The 15,844-nt window shown below is 48.8% G+C and overlaps 1 protein-coding gene across 25 annotated transcripts in view; it reads right to left on the bottom strand.

Moving 5' to 3' along the window:
* The window catches only part of LOC100398369 (mediator of RNA polymerase II transcription subunit 24), a 39,455-nt gene that overhangs the window by 12,342 nt on the left and 11,269 nt on the right, over nucleotides 1-15,844 (bottom strand). For 13 of the 25 annotated variants that reach the window (XM_078372754.1, XM_078372755.1, XM_078372758.1 and 10 more), the window contains 9 exons: nucleotides 6,811-6,849; nucleotides 6,418-6,491; nucleotides 5,822-6,054; nucleotides 4,049-4,160; nucleotides 3,758-3,908; nucleotides 3,364-3,477; nucleotides 2,443-2,490; nucleotides 683-765; nucleotides 304-390 (listed from right to left, as the gene is read on the bottom strand). In XM_078372754.1, coding sequence (XP_078228880.1) covers nucleotides 304-390; nucleotides 683-765; nucleotides 2,443-2,490; nucleotides 3,364-3,477; nucleotides 3,758-3,908; nucleotides 4,049-4,160; nucleotides 5,822-6,054; nucleotides 6,418-6,491; nucleotides 6,811-6,849 — 941 coding nt within the window. Of the gene's footprint in view, nucleotides 1-303; nucleotides 391-682; nucleotides 766-2,442; nucleotides 2,491-3,363; nucleotides 3,478-3,757; nucleotides 3,909-4,048; nucleotides 4,161-5,620; nucleotides 5,678-5,821; nucleotides 6,055-6,417; nucleotides 6,492-6,810; nucleotides 6,850-15,844 lie in introns of all 25 variants that reach the window. The other 12 variants (XM_078372750.1, XM_078372749.1, XM_078372748.1 and 9 more) reach the window with 1 other exon arrangement.

Here is a 15,844-nt window from a genome sequence, read left to right as displayed (position 1 = left end):
GCCATGTTGGCCAGGCTGGTCTTGAACTCCTAGCCTCCAAGTAATCCACCCGCCTCCGGCCTAGGATTTTTACTTTTATCACAAAGATGGGTATGAGTTAAAGAGCAGTGACTAAGAGTGTAAAACTCTGGTCTGAAGACACTGGTGCCTTCTTTTCCTTCCTGTTCCCTGTACACTGAGGCATGATCCCAGTCACTTGCAGCCCACACTTTAGACAGAAGATTGAAAGGCACCCAGCAGGCCCATCGTAACAAGAAAGAGATCAAGGGGCTCTTGGGGTAGCCCAGGTGCGCTCACACTTACCGCTTAGTCATAAGGTTGTTCACGCTGGCCTCAGACAGAAGCCCCTGCTTGCCACATTCTTGGAGCAGGAAGTTTGTACAGTCACAGCTGCGAGGGAGAAAGATGCTGAGGGAACTGTGCATCTGGCTGGGATGTTGGGGGGCAGAGGGAGCAGCAGGTCCCTGAGCATCCTCCTCCCTCTTTCAGGATGAGGAAAATCTGGAGTGCCTGAGGGACAGTAGAGGGGCTCTGCGGACTTGACAACTATGGGCTTCTGCTTTCTGCCCCTCCCAAGGGGAGTGAACAAGGGGACAGAGTCCCCTGAAGCTTTTCAGGCACAGATCAGGGAAGAGCCCAGAACACCTTCCAGTAGGGCAGGGGTGAGCAGGGGAGCTCATACTTGCAGCGCTGGTCAGCTTTGTCCAACAAGGGTGTGAGCTTCAGCAGGAACTCAAAAGCACAGTTGACATCCTCAGTGAAGTCCTAAAAAGAGACAGAAGTGTCTACCTGGTTTCCAGGTCCTCTGCTCCTCCCTCAACCTGCAGGGCAGGCTCACAAGGACACGCTGCTGGATACACAGCCTGTAAGCAGGCCCTGCCCACCGCTGGTTCCCAGCGACTGGCTGGGAAGAAGTACGCGGCATCACTGCTCCCCACAGCGCCACCCGGCCCTTATCATCTCAGGCAAGCTTGACTGCTGGAGGCATCAGCCTGAGCTGCCTAGCTGCCTTCTGCCTGGAGCCTGGGTATATGCTGTGGGTGCACGCACATGCTGAAGCGAACACACACACACTCTGACACAGGTGCACATGCTGAAACACACACAAACTGAAGCACACGCACACTGAAGCATACTCATGCTGAAGCAGGCGCACACACTGAAGCACATACACATACTGAAGCGCACACACACTGAACACACACACACTGAAGCACACATACACACTGAAGCGCACACACACACTGAAGCACACACACACTGAAGCACGCACACACACTGAAGCACACACACACACTGAAGCACACACACACACTGAAGTACACACACACTGAAGCACACACACACTGAAGCACACGCACACTGAAGCACACACACTGAAGTACACGCACACTGAAGCACATGCACACTGAAGCACACATACACACTGAAGCACACACACACTGAAGTACACGCACACTGAAGCACACACACACTGAAGCACACACACTGAAGTACACGCACACTGAAGCACATGCACACTGAAGCACACACACACACTGAAGCACACACACACTGAAGCACACGCACACTGAAGCACACGCACACTGAAGCACACACACACTGAAGCGCACATACACACTGAAGCACACACACACACTGAAGCACACACACTGAAGCGCACACACACAAGCGCACATACACACTGAAGCACACACACACTGAAGCGCACACACAAGCACACATACACACTGAAGCACACACACACACTGAAGCGCACACACACTGAAGCGCACATACACACTGAAGCACACACACACTGAAGCATACATACACTGAAGCGAACACACACTGAAGTGCACACACACTGAAGCACACACACACACTGAAGCACATACACTGAAGCGAACACACTGAAGTGCACACACTGAAGCACATACACTGAAGCGAACACACTGAAGTGCACACACACTGAAGCACACACACTCTAAAGCGCACACACTGAAGCACACACACTGAAACACACACACACTGAAGCACACACACTGAAGCGCACACACACTGAAGCACACACACTGAAACACACACACTGAAGCACACACTCTAAAGCGCACACACTGAAGCGCACACACACTGAAGCACACACGGAAGCGCATGCACACACTGAAACACACTGAAGCACACACGCAAACTGAAGCACACACACTAAAACATACACACACTGAAGCACACTCATGGTGAGGCAGGTGCACACACTGAAACACACACTGAAGCACATACACACACTAAAGCACACACACTGAAGCACATACACAGCAAAGCACACACACACTGAGGTGCACACATGCACACACGCATCCAGCTCTCTTCCAGGCATGAGAACACTGTCCGGTTGGGGCCTGAAGGACCCTTCCCTTGCCCTTGTTTTTGCTCCCATGACTCCATCTCAATTCCTCAACTCACCTTGTCCCCGTGAAAGTATTTCTTCAACTTCACCAAAACCTGTGGAATCTAGGGGGTGAGGCAGAGGGAAAAACAGCAAGATCTGTTTCTTTTCTCTTTCATCTACCCCTGAAGACCTCCCCGCAACCCCCTCCTCCAAGGAGAGAGACAGGAACAGTCCTGCCCTGAGAGTGAGAGCACACTTAGAGCTAAATGACAGCCAAGGCCGGGCGCTGTGGCTCACACCTATAATCCCAGCACTTTGGGAAGCTGAAGCGGGTGGATCACAAGGTCAAGAGATCGAGACCATTGTGGTCAACAAGGTGAAACCCCGTCTCTACTAAAAATACAAAAAAAAAAAAAATTAGCTGGGCATGGTGGTGCGCACCTGTAGTCCCAGCTACTCGGGAGGCTGAGGCAGGAGAATTGCTTAAACCCAGAAGGCAGAGGTTGTGGTGAGCCAAGATTGTGCCATTGCACTCCAGTCTGGGTAACAACAGCGAAACTCCATCTCAAAAAAAAAAAAAAAAGAGCTAAATGACAGCCAATAGGTACCTAGGTCCCTTATGCCCCCAGGCCGAGGCACAGGACACAGGGACCCTGCACCTCTGCTCACTCAACAGAAAAAAAATGCCATAAGCAAAAGTAGATCCCCAGCTTCAAGGAGGACTGGGGCCCCTTTCCCTGGCTCCCCTCACTGCCCCACACCAATCTGTCTGAGGACCAAGCACCTCTGTGGCGGGAAACAACAGAGTTTGCCACATGGGCTAAATATAGCCTTGGCACTTTCAGAGAAAATGATCAATGCGAACTTGCACTGGGATACCTGGCAGGCTGGGCCCAGCGCCCGCAGGGAGAAACACAGGGCAGAGGTCCAGGGTGCCGCTGCTCTTCCTGAGAACCATTCCTAGACTGGCTCTGTCCCACCCACGTCCCTGGTACCTTGAGGAAAGTGAAAGCCGTCCACTTGAGCTCCTCTGTACCCTCGGGGGACTCAATGAGCCCCACAAAGCAAGCTTTCCAGATCTCCAGGACAAAAAGTGGGGTGGGGATATGCTGTGGGAAGAGCCAAGGGTGAGGCCTAAGAGGGTGCCCGTACCCCGTCATCCTTCTATGGACACCCAAGGATTTGGCTGGGTCAGAGACTGCATGGCAGTCACTGCCCAGCTCTGTGCTGAGAACCAGAGGTGTAAGGTCCAATGACATAAGTGTACACGCCTGGCACCCACTATCCATCACAGAGCAGGAGAAACCCACAGAGCCAGAAGAATCCTCCCTCCTACCCCCAAAAGGCTGGCCCATCTTGGGGAAGGGAGAGCCACTCAGCCACTCCCACCTGCATGCGCTTCACCATCGTCAGCTGCTCCACCAGGGACTGCGTCTCGCCTGTCAGGTTCATGGTGCCCTCGAGCAGGATCACAGCATGGACAGTGGGGAACCCAGTCTTGTGCATCTGCTCCGCATGCACAGACAGCATCGTGGGGATGCTGAGGGGTCACAAACACAGGGGACAGCGTTTGCAGGGGCCAAAGGTGAAGGTGGAGGGGATGGCACCAGGTGCCACATCTTCCCACCCCAGGGCGTGTCCTCCCTCTCCCTCCATCACCATCCCCCAGGGAGCCACTACCTCCTAATGAGGGTGCCACACTGCTCGGCCTGGCTCCGGAGCTGGGGGTTGCTGAGATTGGCCAGGATCTCTCCAAGTTTCAAGAGAGAATGCTCAATGGCAGTCCAGGAGGCTGGCAGAGGGAAGGAAGTACAGAAACGAGATGGGAAACAGGGGAGAGGGAGCGCCTGGCCCCAAACTCTTTGATTTTGGCACCCCCTCTGGCATTCAAAACCACACAGGAAGGCTTCCCCTCAGGACAACAGGGAGGCAGGGGCCTGAGGGCAGCATGCACTGTTTTCAGAGGAGGGGTGGACACCTAGAGTTGGAAACCCTAGAGACCATTCCCAAAGGCCTGACTTCCAGGGGACACAGCCAGCTGACTTCACAAGGTGTGGCATCACACAGGCTCAGGAGAGAGAGGCAGAGGGAGGTTAGAGTCCAGTAGCTGGAACAGGGAGTGTGGCCGCAAATCACTCGAGGAGTGGGCGGATTCTAAATCCAGCCTTGCAGAGGCTGTCCCTCTCCCCTGGGGGTGCTGGGTCCCTGAATGGCCTCCCCATTCTCAACCACTCCCTCATCTAGGCAGCACACTTGCTGCCCTCCCCTGCTGAAGGCCTCTCTCACACACCCTCTCTCAAACTCCCACCATGCTCCAAGCCCCTCTGTTCAAGCCCCAGTTCCTTTAGCAACTCACCCAACTGGTCTAACTCACTGTTCTCTCCTTCCTAATGCCCATACTCATGGTCTAAGCCATATCAGTTAGCACTGAATTATAAGTTACTTCTCCTAGTTACAATTCCAGAGGGTCAAATGATGAATAATGGCACCAACTAGCCCATTAACCTCCATGGAGCACAGAAGGGGAAAAAAAGACAAGACCTGAGAGCCATTAAAATTCAGTCTTCATCCGATTTTCAGCCAGTAAACATTTATCAAGGGTCAAGGTAGGTAAGAAGCTGTCAACGCAGTCCATTTTTATATAATGATTGTCTTTTTGGACTTTTCACAGGCAGTAAAACATACTTGGGGAAGAAATAAATACACTAGTCCTAAAACAAGCTCTCCAACCAGGTCCTAAAGTCTCGGGAGTAACCCATTCTAGCAATCTTGTCCCTGGAGAACAAGAGATCTGTAGGGGGTCCCAAGCCACGTGGGCTTCAAGGAGCAAGACTATGGCCTTAGGACCCCATTGCTGGAAATACTGGCATCTTCCCTCCCGCCAGGTGCTCTGTCTGTTCTCAGGCTCCGGAGAGTACTCACACTTAACATCTGAACTTGAGGCAAGAGGCCTATGGTCCAACAGGCCCAACAGCAGACAGGCCTGTGTTCCAAGGAGCATTTTAGGTAATATTCAAATACAAGAGGCATTTGCTTCCAGAAGATGAGTACATGGAGACAAACACAGTAACAGACGGTGTGCTTGTCTTGTCCTCTAGTTTTTTCCACATCTGTGACATACTAGTCTTGCTACCCACTAGCAGCTATGCTTGGTGAGGGCAGGGACCCTGCCACATGCTCCTTTGATAGCCCCCCACCCCCCGCCCCAGCACCTAGCACAGTGCTGGGAGTACGACAATGCTCAGTAAATACCTGTTGGTTGATTGGCTCGGGTGCCACCCTGCCCAAGTCCCTGGGATGTGTGCAATGCTTATGGGGAGAAAAAAAAGGAAGTGGGATGGTTTCAGATCCTGCTGGAAAGAAGTGGGGTGGCATCCTGCCTCTCCCTTGTCAATTAAAGGACCGGCTATGGCAGCAGTGGCAGGTGGGGCTCAGGGGAATCAGGGGACATACAGGCCTCCTCTAGTTTGGCGATGTGCAGCAGGGCCCGGTTCTTGGTGCTGCTGAGGGTTTTCTCCAGGCGCTGAAGGCACATGGCAAGCTGCTTCTCCCCAGCTGCTGGAGTGCCGGCCTCCAGCCCCTCCCGGAGCCACTCTGCAGAGGCTGCCGTGCAGCGCAGTAGCCAGTGGAGGGCGCTGAGAAGGGCTCGGCACAGTCCGATGCACTCCTCAGCTTTGCCGTGACAGCTACCGGGAAGGATGCAAAATCAGAGCTCTGTTCTTCCAATGGCTGAAATCCAACCCACCCCAATGTTTCCCAGAGTCCCTGCACTTCCCTACTAGGAACTAGGGCTGAGAAGCTAACAAAGTCCTGGGGAAGACGCTTAGCCCCTTTGGCTTCTACTGGACAAGATTTCAAATGAGCTACTCCAGACACAGAGAAATATCTGTCCTAAGGGAGCGAGGAAAGGAGGGGATGGGTGAGCGTGGATGGGCAGGTGGGGTGAAAAAACGTGAGAACCCAGAGCTGGTCTTGGTCTGTGTGCTAGGAGCTTCACCTCTGCACTAAGACAAGGCTGGAACGTTGTGAGCCCCTTACCCCTGCCTTACCTCAGACGGTCACAAAACATGTCCATGATGTCCAGCAAAGCCTGGACACACAGGTCCCGGGAAAAGTCATCAAACTGCGGAAAGAACCGTCGAGATGCTACGGAACGCCCCCGTTCACCCCCAGGGCTCACACAAGGCAGAGAGTGCATTCAGGATTCCTCCTCTCTCCTCCAACCTTGGGTTCCAGACTCAGCATCCTCAACGCTGGACATTGGCTTCCAATCACCAGCCCCTACTTGCCGGGACCCCCTCCCATGGAAGGCCAGCAATGCCGGCCACAGGCATCATGTGCTGCCTGCCCAGCCTCATGGGTCACAGAATCAGGGCCGCCCGCCAGGAGGTGGGGCCTTGTCTGTCATCTTCCACCTAGCTCCGGAGTGTCTATAGTCATACCTTACTGATGGCTGTGAGGACAGAAGAGTATGACACCATCTGGAGGGAAGAAAGAAAGATAATCCTTAGACCACTCATCTCCCGCAGCTGAGAGGAACAAACACTGCTACTTCAATTTGCTGCAGCGCTCCTGAACCTCAACCCCTTCAAGAGGCTGTCCTCAACCCAGGGAGGGAGAAGCAGGTCACTGTGCTCTGCCCTGTTCCTGCTTCTGTCAGACTCACTGCAAATGGTATCAGCATAAGTCCATCAACAAGATGATTTTGGGGGATACTCAAAGGCTCCACGTTTCATGTTCACATGCTACTTATTGTCCTCAATAAGTGTGGGTTAACTGACAGCTGGCAGGCAGAAGCATGGGCAAGAGTGAAGTCATGTCACTGTATTCCTATAACTTCTGGCAAGAACAGGGGCCTCATCTGGGTAAGAACTAGAGACAAACATTTCCTGCACTGAGTAGGTAGTACCTGCACCTTAAAACAAGGAGTGGCCGGGCATGGTGGTTCACACCTGTAATCCCAGCACTTTGGGAGGCTGAGGAGGGCGGATTACCTGAGGTCAGGAGTTTGAGACCAGCCTGGCCAACATGGTGAAACCCCATCTCTACTAAATATACAAAAATTCACCAGGTACAGTGGCACATGCCTGTACTCCCAGCTATTCAAGAGGCTGAGGCAGGAGAACTGCTTGAGGCTGGGAGATGGAGGCTGCAGTGAGCCAAGATAGTGCCACTGCACTCCAGCATGACTGACAGTGAAACTGTGACTCAAAAAAAAAAAAAAAGAAAAGAAAAGAAGGGAAACAGGGAGTAAGTTTTACCGTATAAACTCTTACTTGTTCTTCAGGACTTACGCTCTAGGACCCATCCGGGACACCTTCCCCGATCAAGCCCAACCTCCCCATCAAAGCTGAACCCCTTCCTCTGTGCTCCAAGTAATCACCTTAGTCATCATTACACGGCAGGTCCCTGCAGTCCCCACTAAAGTAGGAGCTCCTTGAGGACAAGGACATTTCTACTCAGTGACCACCACAAGCTCGATGTTTGCAGAATGAATAAATAAAAACACACTTTTAGCTCAGCATGACTCAAAGTAGCTTCCACAGCTGCCCTATCCATTAGAGAAGTCACTAGCCCCATGTGGCTGTTTAAATGTAAATTAATTAAAGTTAAATAAAATTTAAAATGCATTTCCTCAGTCACACTAGCCACATTTCAAGTGCTCCATGGCCACAGGTGGCCAGTGGCTTCTGTACTGGACAGTGCAGATAAAGAACATTTCTATCACAAAGTCCATGCTGTTACAGAAGTTCTCAGGCTGTTAAGAAATGTCACAGACACACACACCATGGGCTTGTGTGTGACATAAATTTGAGAAACACTAGATTAAACATACACAGAGAATTTTACCACAGAACTTCTTAAACCATGACATACTCATATACAATGAGAATCTCTAAGTAGACTGATGATAAAACAAAGCAATATCCTTCAAACCTACTGGACCAAGGAATCTCATGTGCCCAGTATTTCCAAAATACATTTTAGGAAATACTACCTGAACAGTAAGTTTGCAGAGAACAGAGATGGTATTGAATTTATATCTGTTTCTCTAGCATTTAGCTCGGGAACTGATATGCAATAGGTCCTCAGGACGTTTTTATTACTTTGAATTAGATGAATTCTACTAACTAGATGCCTTCTGGAAAAATCTTACCTTAAAATAAATTTCTGTTAGCAAAACCTATTCATCATCATCATAAGACTGGAGATCTAGTTCAAAAGAAATAATTTGTCCTGACTGAAATTAAACCCTTCAGAAAATCTTTTGTCATATTAAAAAAAATAATTACAGCATGCTGATAAAATATAAAGAATACCACTAAAAAATGGTTACAGTTGTATACTCAAAATCAGTGGCAAAATATACCAAAATACAAAAGCAGGATACAATGACAGAAACTATCAGGACAATCACCACCAAGGCTGTCTCTGCTGGAGGAGAACAAACCTCCAGGCACAGTGGCTCACCCCTGTAATCCCAGAGGATCACTAGGTCAAGAGATCGAGACCATCCTGGCCAACATGGTGAAACCCCGTCTCTGCTAAAAATACAAAAATTAGCTGGGCGTGGTGGCATGTGCCTGTAGTCCCAGCTACTCGGGAGGCTGAGGCAGGAGAATCGCTTAAACCCGGGAGGCAGTGGTTGCAGTGAGCTACTGAACTCCAGCCTGGCAATAGAGCGACACTCAGTCTCAAAAAAAAAGACGAAAGCTGTCTGCTCAATCACCTGGATATGGCAAACTTTCCACCTATGTGTGATTTCCCTATCACCAGAATACACTGCTCTTTTCAGGCGTCTTTCACTAGTACTCCTGGGTGAACAGAAGCAAAACACGGAAGGCTTAAGTACAAGTAGTGTTCAGAACCACCACACTGTGAGGCCAGAACTAGTGTCTGACATCTATCAGAAAGCTGGGAGCCTGCCTGGGCAGGATGACCATAACGTTCCGGCCAGTGTTTTGTTTATTTATAACTGATGTCCCCATAGCAAGTGCTTGGCAAAGAACTGAGCCTTGCTGGATAGCAACCTGCAGGGGGAGCCGGATGTCCCCACTAAACACTGACCCTCATATGCCAGGAGAGAAACCCCCAATCAATCCCGTATGTTCTAAGGGATGCCGTTCGTCAAAATGAATTTCTGGTCTTCCAAGTCTGAATTCTGTTCAGTAGAATTTTGCTAACTGTATCAATAAACCACTGCTACTCCAGAGACCCGAAAATGCTTTCCACATGACGAACTGTTTCACACAGCAGGATCTGGCCTATTCCAGTCTGAATCAGTCTATCACTGGTAGAAGCTCTGAACCACCACAGGCCCCCAGGGCAGGAGAGACCCTCTGTGCCTCTGTGTGGCTACCACGCTGGTGGCTAGCCCTCCCCCGACCGACCCTGCAGCTGCTCTCAAATCCTCTCTGCTCTGCTGAATATTCAACACCCCTACTACTCCTGAGTGCCTTCTACTCGCATAACACTGGGCCAAAGAGCCCCCTGACTCTGAAGGAAGAATAAATTACTAATTATGCACAGCACTTGACAGGTCACAAAGGTATTTCCTATATGCTTGCTTCTCTCTATTACTTCAACCTCTTTTTCTTTTTTTTGTTTTTTCATTTTTTTTCTTCTTTTCTCTCTGCCTCTTTTTTTTTTTTTGCTTCTTTTCTTTCTGCCTCTTTCTCTTTCTTGCCTTTCCCATCAGTGTTTACACAACTCAAGACTCTTCCATTGGTTTGTCTGTTTTTTGAGACAGGGTCTCACTCTGTCACCCAGGCTATGACAGAGCAATGGTGCTCCAGGGTTCAAGCAATCCTCCCACCTCAGCTTCCTGAGGAGCTGAGACTACAGGCGCACACAACTATGCCTAATTTTTTCTTTCTTTCTTTCTTTGAGACGGAGTCTCGCGCTGTAGTATCTAGCCTACAATTCCAGCACTTTGGGAGGCGAAGGCAGGAGGATCACAAGTTCAGAAGTTTGAGACCAGCCTGACCAACATGGTGAAAGCCCATCTCTACTAAAAATACAAAAATTAGACGGGCGTGGTGGTGTGCACCTGTAATCCCAGCTACTCAGGAGGCTGAGGCAGGACAATCACTTGAACCGGGAGGCGGAGGTTGCAGTAAGTCAAGATGGCACCACTGCACTCCAGCCAGGGTAACACAGTGCGACGTCGTCTTGAAAAAATAAAAATAGGCCAGGCGAGGTGGCTCACGCCTGTAATCCCAGCACTTTGGGAGGCCAAGGCAGGCGGATCATGACGTCAGGAGATCAAGAAGATCCTGGCTAACATGGTGAAACACCGTCTCTGCTAAAAATACAAAAATCGACGAGGTGTGTTGGTGTGTGCCTGTAATTCCAGCTACTTGGAAGGCAAAGGCAGGACAATCGCTTGAACCCAGTGTGGGGGTAGTGGGTTGGGGGAGGTTGCAGGGAGCCAAGATGGTGCCACTGCTCTCCAGCCTGGGCAACACAGCAAGACTCCGTCTCAAAAAAAAGTATACATGGAACATCACGCAGCAGTAGGTGAGGCCTGAGCTCCATGGCTCATGCCTATAATCCCAACACTTTGTAAGGCCAGGGTAGGCAGATTAAGCTCAGGAGTTCAAGATGAACCTGGGCAACATGGCAAAACCTTGCCTCTACAAAAAATGCAAAAATTGGTTGGGTATGGTGGTGCGCACCTGTAGTTCAAGCTACCTGGGGGGCTGAGGCGGAAGGATCACTCAAGCCAAGGAGGTCACAGCTGCAGTGAGCCACTATTGTGCCAGGGCACCAGCCTGGGCAACACAGCAAGGATCCTGACTCTTAAAAAACTTTTAATTAAAAAAAAAAAAATCTTATGTGTCAACTGAGACACACTATTCAGCAATTAAAAAAAAAAAGGAATGGGGCCGGGCATGGGTGGCTCACATCTGTAATCCCAGCACTTTGGGAGGCCAAGAAAGGAGGATCACTTGAGCCCAGGAGTTTGAGACCAGTCTGGGCATCAAAGTGAGACCCCATCTCCACAAAAATGTAAAAATTACCAGCCTGGGCAACATAGGGAGATCCCATCTTTACAAAAAATTTAAAACTTAGCCAGGCATGGTGGTGCATGCCTGTAGTCCCAACTCCTTTGGAGGCTGAGGCAGGAGGATCACTTGAGCACAGCAGGACGAGGTTACAATAAGCTGTGATCATGCCACTGTACACTCCAGCCTGGGTGACACAGTCAGACCCTGTTTCAAATTAAAATAAACAAATAAAAAAGCATGAACTACTAACATGTACAACATAAATATCAAAAACATTTATGTTAAACAAAAGACAGTATACTATATCTGACTACATTTCTACAAAATCCAAATACAGGCAATTGTGGGAGAGGGGAGTGGAACAGAAAGTGGTAAAAGGGAACTTTCTGGGAGAACAGAAATATTCTGTATCTTATTTTGGATGCTGGTGACATGGGTATATACAACTGCTAAAACCCACTGAACTGATCTTAAGATCTTTGTGTGTTATTCTATGTTCATTAAAATATGCTTTTTTTTGAGACGGAGTTTCGCTCGTTACCCAGGTTGGAGTGCAATGGCGCGATCTCGGCTCACTGCAACCTCCGCCTCCTGGGTTCAGGCAATTCTCCTGTCTCAGCCTCCTGAGTAGTTGGGAAAAATAGGCATATTTTTAAGGAAGTCCTGTCACGTGACTCCTCCACTTAAAACCCTTTAAATGACTACTTGTTACCCTAAAATAGAGTCCAAATTCTCTTAGCATCACTCACAGGTCTGTTACAACCTTATCATTCTCTCTCTAAACCACCACCCTCCTTAAAGTGCCAGTCTAGCAATTCTAAAGGTGCAGTCCAGGAACTCCTCCGGGTCCCCAAGACCTCTCAGGGGGTCTAGAAAGTCAAAACTATTTTTAAAATACTACTAAGATATTGTTTACCTTTTTGGTCTAATTCTCTCACAATTATACAGTGGAGTGTCCTGGAGGCTCCATGACGTGTGATGGTATTATACAATTAAATGTGTCAACAACTGAAATACCTATATAACTTAGTCATGGAATTTTCCAAATTACCAATTCATGATGTTACAAAAATCATACATAGATAAAAGATCTACTCAAGAAGCAATAAAGAGACTAGTGAATTTCATCTCATTTTATTTTTTATTGAGACAGAGTCTTGCTCTGTCTCCCAGAATGGAGTGCAGTGGCACAATCTCGGCTCACCGCAACCTCCGCCTCCTGGGTTCAAGAGATTCTCCTGCCTCAGCCTCCCGAATAGATGGGATTACAGGCGCACACTACCATGCCTGGCTAATTTTTTGTATTTTCAGTAGAGAAGGGATTTCACCATGTTGGCCAGGCTGGTCTCGAACTCCTGACCTCAGGTGATCCACCCACCTCAGCTTCCCAAAGTGCTGGGATTACAGGTGGGAGCCCCCATCCCCCACCCTGAGACCAATGAATGTCAATGTAATAGTATAAAAAGTTCACTGATAAGCCTTCAAATTACCTGTTGAATTTTAGTATACTATCAAAGAAAAATATCAGTTACCTGAAAAGCTTATTAAAATACTCCTCCTGGCCAGGCGCAGTGGCTTACACCTGTAATCCCAGCACTTTGGGAGCTCAAGGCAGGTAGATCATGGGGTCAGGAGTTCAAGACCAGCCTGAACAACATGGTGAAACCCTGTCTCTACTAAAAATACAAAAATTAGCCAGGTGTGATGGCAGGCACCTGTAGTCCCAGCTACTCGGGAGGCTGAGGCAGGAGAATCACTTGAACCTGGGAGGCAGAGGTTGCAGTGAGCTGAGATCATGCTACTGTACTCTAGCCTGGGAGACACAGTGAGCAAGACTCCATCTCAAAAAACAAACAAACAAAAAAAAAAAAAAAACTCCTTTTTCAAACTAAACATCTGATATCTGAGGCCAGATTTTCTTCATAAGCTTCAAACAAAAAATGCCTTTCATGACAATGGAATACAAAAGCATTTTTGAAAATTCCGCTTTTTTTTTTTAAGATGGAGTCTCACTCTGTCGTCCAGGCAGGAGTACAGTGGAGTGATTTCAGCTCATTGCAACCTCCACCTCCAGGGTTCAAGCAATTCTCATGCCTCAGCCTCCTGAGTAGTGCCCACCAACACACCTAGCTAACTTGTTTTTTTTTTGAGACGGAGTCTAGCTCTGTCGCCCAAGCTGGAGTGCAGTGGTGCAATCTCGGCTCACTGCAACCTCCACCTCCCGGATTCAAGCGATTCTCCTGCTTCAGCCTCCCAAGCAGCTGGGATTACAGATGCCTGCCACACACCCAGCTAATTTTTGTATTTTTAGTAGAGATGGGTTTCACCATGTTGGCTGGTCTTGAACTACTAATCTCAAGCGATTCACCCACCTTGGCCTCCCAAAGTGCTGGGATTCGGGATTACAGGTGTGAGCCACCACACCCAGCCAATATTTTTTTTTAATATTTGAAGAGATTTATTCTGAGCCAAATATGAGTGATTATGGCCCTTCAGGAGGTCCAGAAAATATGTGCCCAAGGTGTTTGGGGTGCAGCTTGGTTTTAAGATTTTAGGGAGGCATGAGATCAAATGCAATCAAATACTTCTAAGAAAAATCTCGAAATGTTTAAGAATGTAAAGGTGTCCTGAGACCAGGTGCAGTGACTCACACTCATAATCCCAGCACTTTAGGAGGACAAGGTGGGAGGATTACTTGAGACCAGGAGTTCAAGACCAGTCTGGGCAACATATCAAGACCCCTGTCTCTACATAAAATACAAAAAAATTAAAAGGAGAAAAAAGAAAAGAGAAAGGGGTCCTGAGAGCAAACTCCTTTTCTCTAACCACACCAAATTATTTTCAGTTCCTGAACGACATTATGTGATTCTTGCCTCCCAGCCAGTACATATCCTTTTCTCTGCTTTGCACACACACTCTCCTCAATGTGCCTGGCTAACTCCTACTCAATATTCAGGTCTTGGTTTAAACATCATATCCTCTACACAGCCTTCCTTGACTGTTCAGACTGGACCTGGGTGCCTTTCCCAGGTATTACCATAGCAAGGACAGTTCCCAGCTTAAAAATGGTTCACCTGACAAATTTTCAACTTTATGATGGTGTAAAAAGAGATATGCATGGGCACAGTGGCTCATGCCTATAATCCCACCAATTTGGGAGGCTGAGACGGGTGGATCACTTAAGGTCAGAAGTTTGAGACCAACCTGGTCAACATGGTGAAACCCCATCTCTACTAAAAATACAAAAATTAGCTGGGTGTAGTGGTGTACACCTGTAATCCCAGCTACTCAGAAGGCTAAGGCAGGAGAATCGTTTGAGTTCAGGAGGTGGAGGCTGTGGTGAGCTGACATCATGCCACTGCACTCCAGCCTGGGGGACAAGAGTGAAACTCCAGCTCAAAAAAAAAAAAAAAAAAGAGACCAGGTGCGATGGCTCATGCCTGTAATCCCTGCACTTTGGGAGGCCGAAGTGGGCAAATCACAATGTCAGGAGATCAAGACCAACCTGGCTAACATGGTGAAACCTGTCTCTACTAAAAATACAAAAAGTTAGCTGGGCGTGGTGGCATGTGCCTATAATCCTAGCTACTCAGGAGGCTGAGGCAGGAGAATTGCCTGAACCCGGGAGGCAGAGGTTACAATGAGCTGAGATCACACCACTGCACTCCAGTCTGGTCCACAGAGCAAGACTCTGTCCAAAAAAAAAAAAGAGAGAGAGAGAGATACCCATTCAGGCTGGGCACGGTGGCTCATGCCTATAATCCCAACACTTTGGGAGGCCGAGGTGGGTGGATCACCTGAGGTCAGGAGTTCAAGACCAGGCCTGGCCAACATGGTAAAACCCTGTCTCTACTAAAAGTACAAAAATTAGCTGGGTGTGGTGGTGTGCACTTGTGTTCCCAGCTACTCAGGAGACTGAGGCAGGAGAATCACTTGAGCCCAGGAGGTGGAGGTTATGGTGAGAAGAGATCACACCACCGCACTCCAGCCTGGGTCACAGTGTAAGACCTTGTCTCAAAAAAGTTATGAGATACGCATTTAGTAGAAATTGTACTTTGGCTGGGTGCAGTGGCTCACGCCTGTAATCCCAACACTTTGAGAGTCTAAGGCAGGTGGATCACGAGGTCAGGAGTGATGGGCACCTGTTCCCAGGTACTCGGGAAGCTGAGGCAGGAGAATTGCTTGAATCTAGGAGGCAGAGGTTGCAGTGAGCCAAGATCACAGTACTGCATTCTAACCTGGGCGACAGAGCAAGACTCTGTCTCAAAAAGAAAAAAATTAGACTTCAAGTGCTCATACATGGAAGCCATTATCCTCAGTGAAATAACTCGGAAAGAGAAAGTCATATACCACATGTTCTCACTGATAAGTGGGAGCTAAACAACAGGTAGACTAATAGACACTAGACAATATAAAAGGTGGGAAGGTGGGAGTGGAGTGAGGGTTGAAAAATTACTTATTGGGT

Source organism: Callithrix jacchus, chromosome 5 (genome assembly GCF_049354715.1).
Source record: "Callithrix jacchus isolate 240 chromosome 5, calJac240_pri, whole genome shotgun sequence".
NCBI lineage: Eukaryota > Metazoa > Chordata > Mammalia > Primates > Cebidae > Callithrix > Callithrix jacchus.
This window is presented reverse-complemented; position numbering and strand designations above follow the sequence as displayed.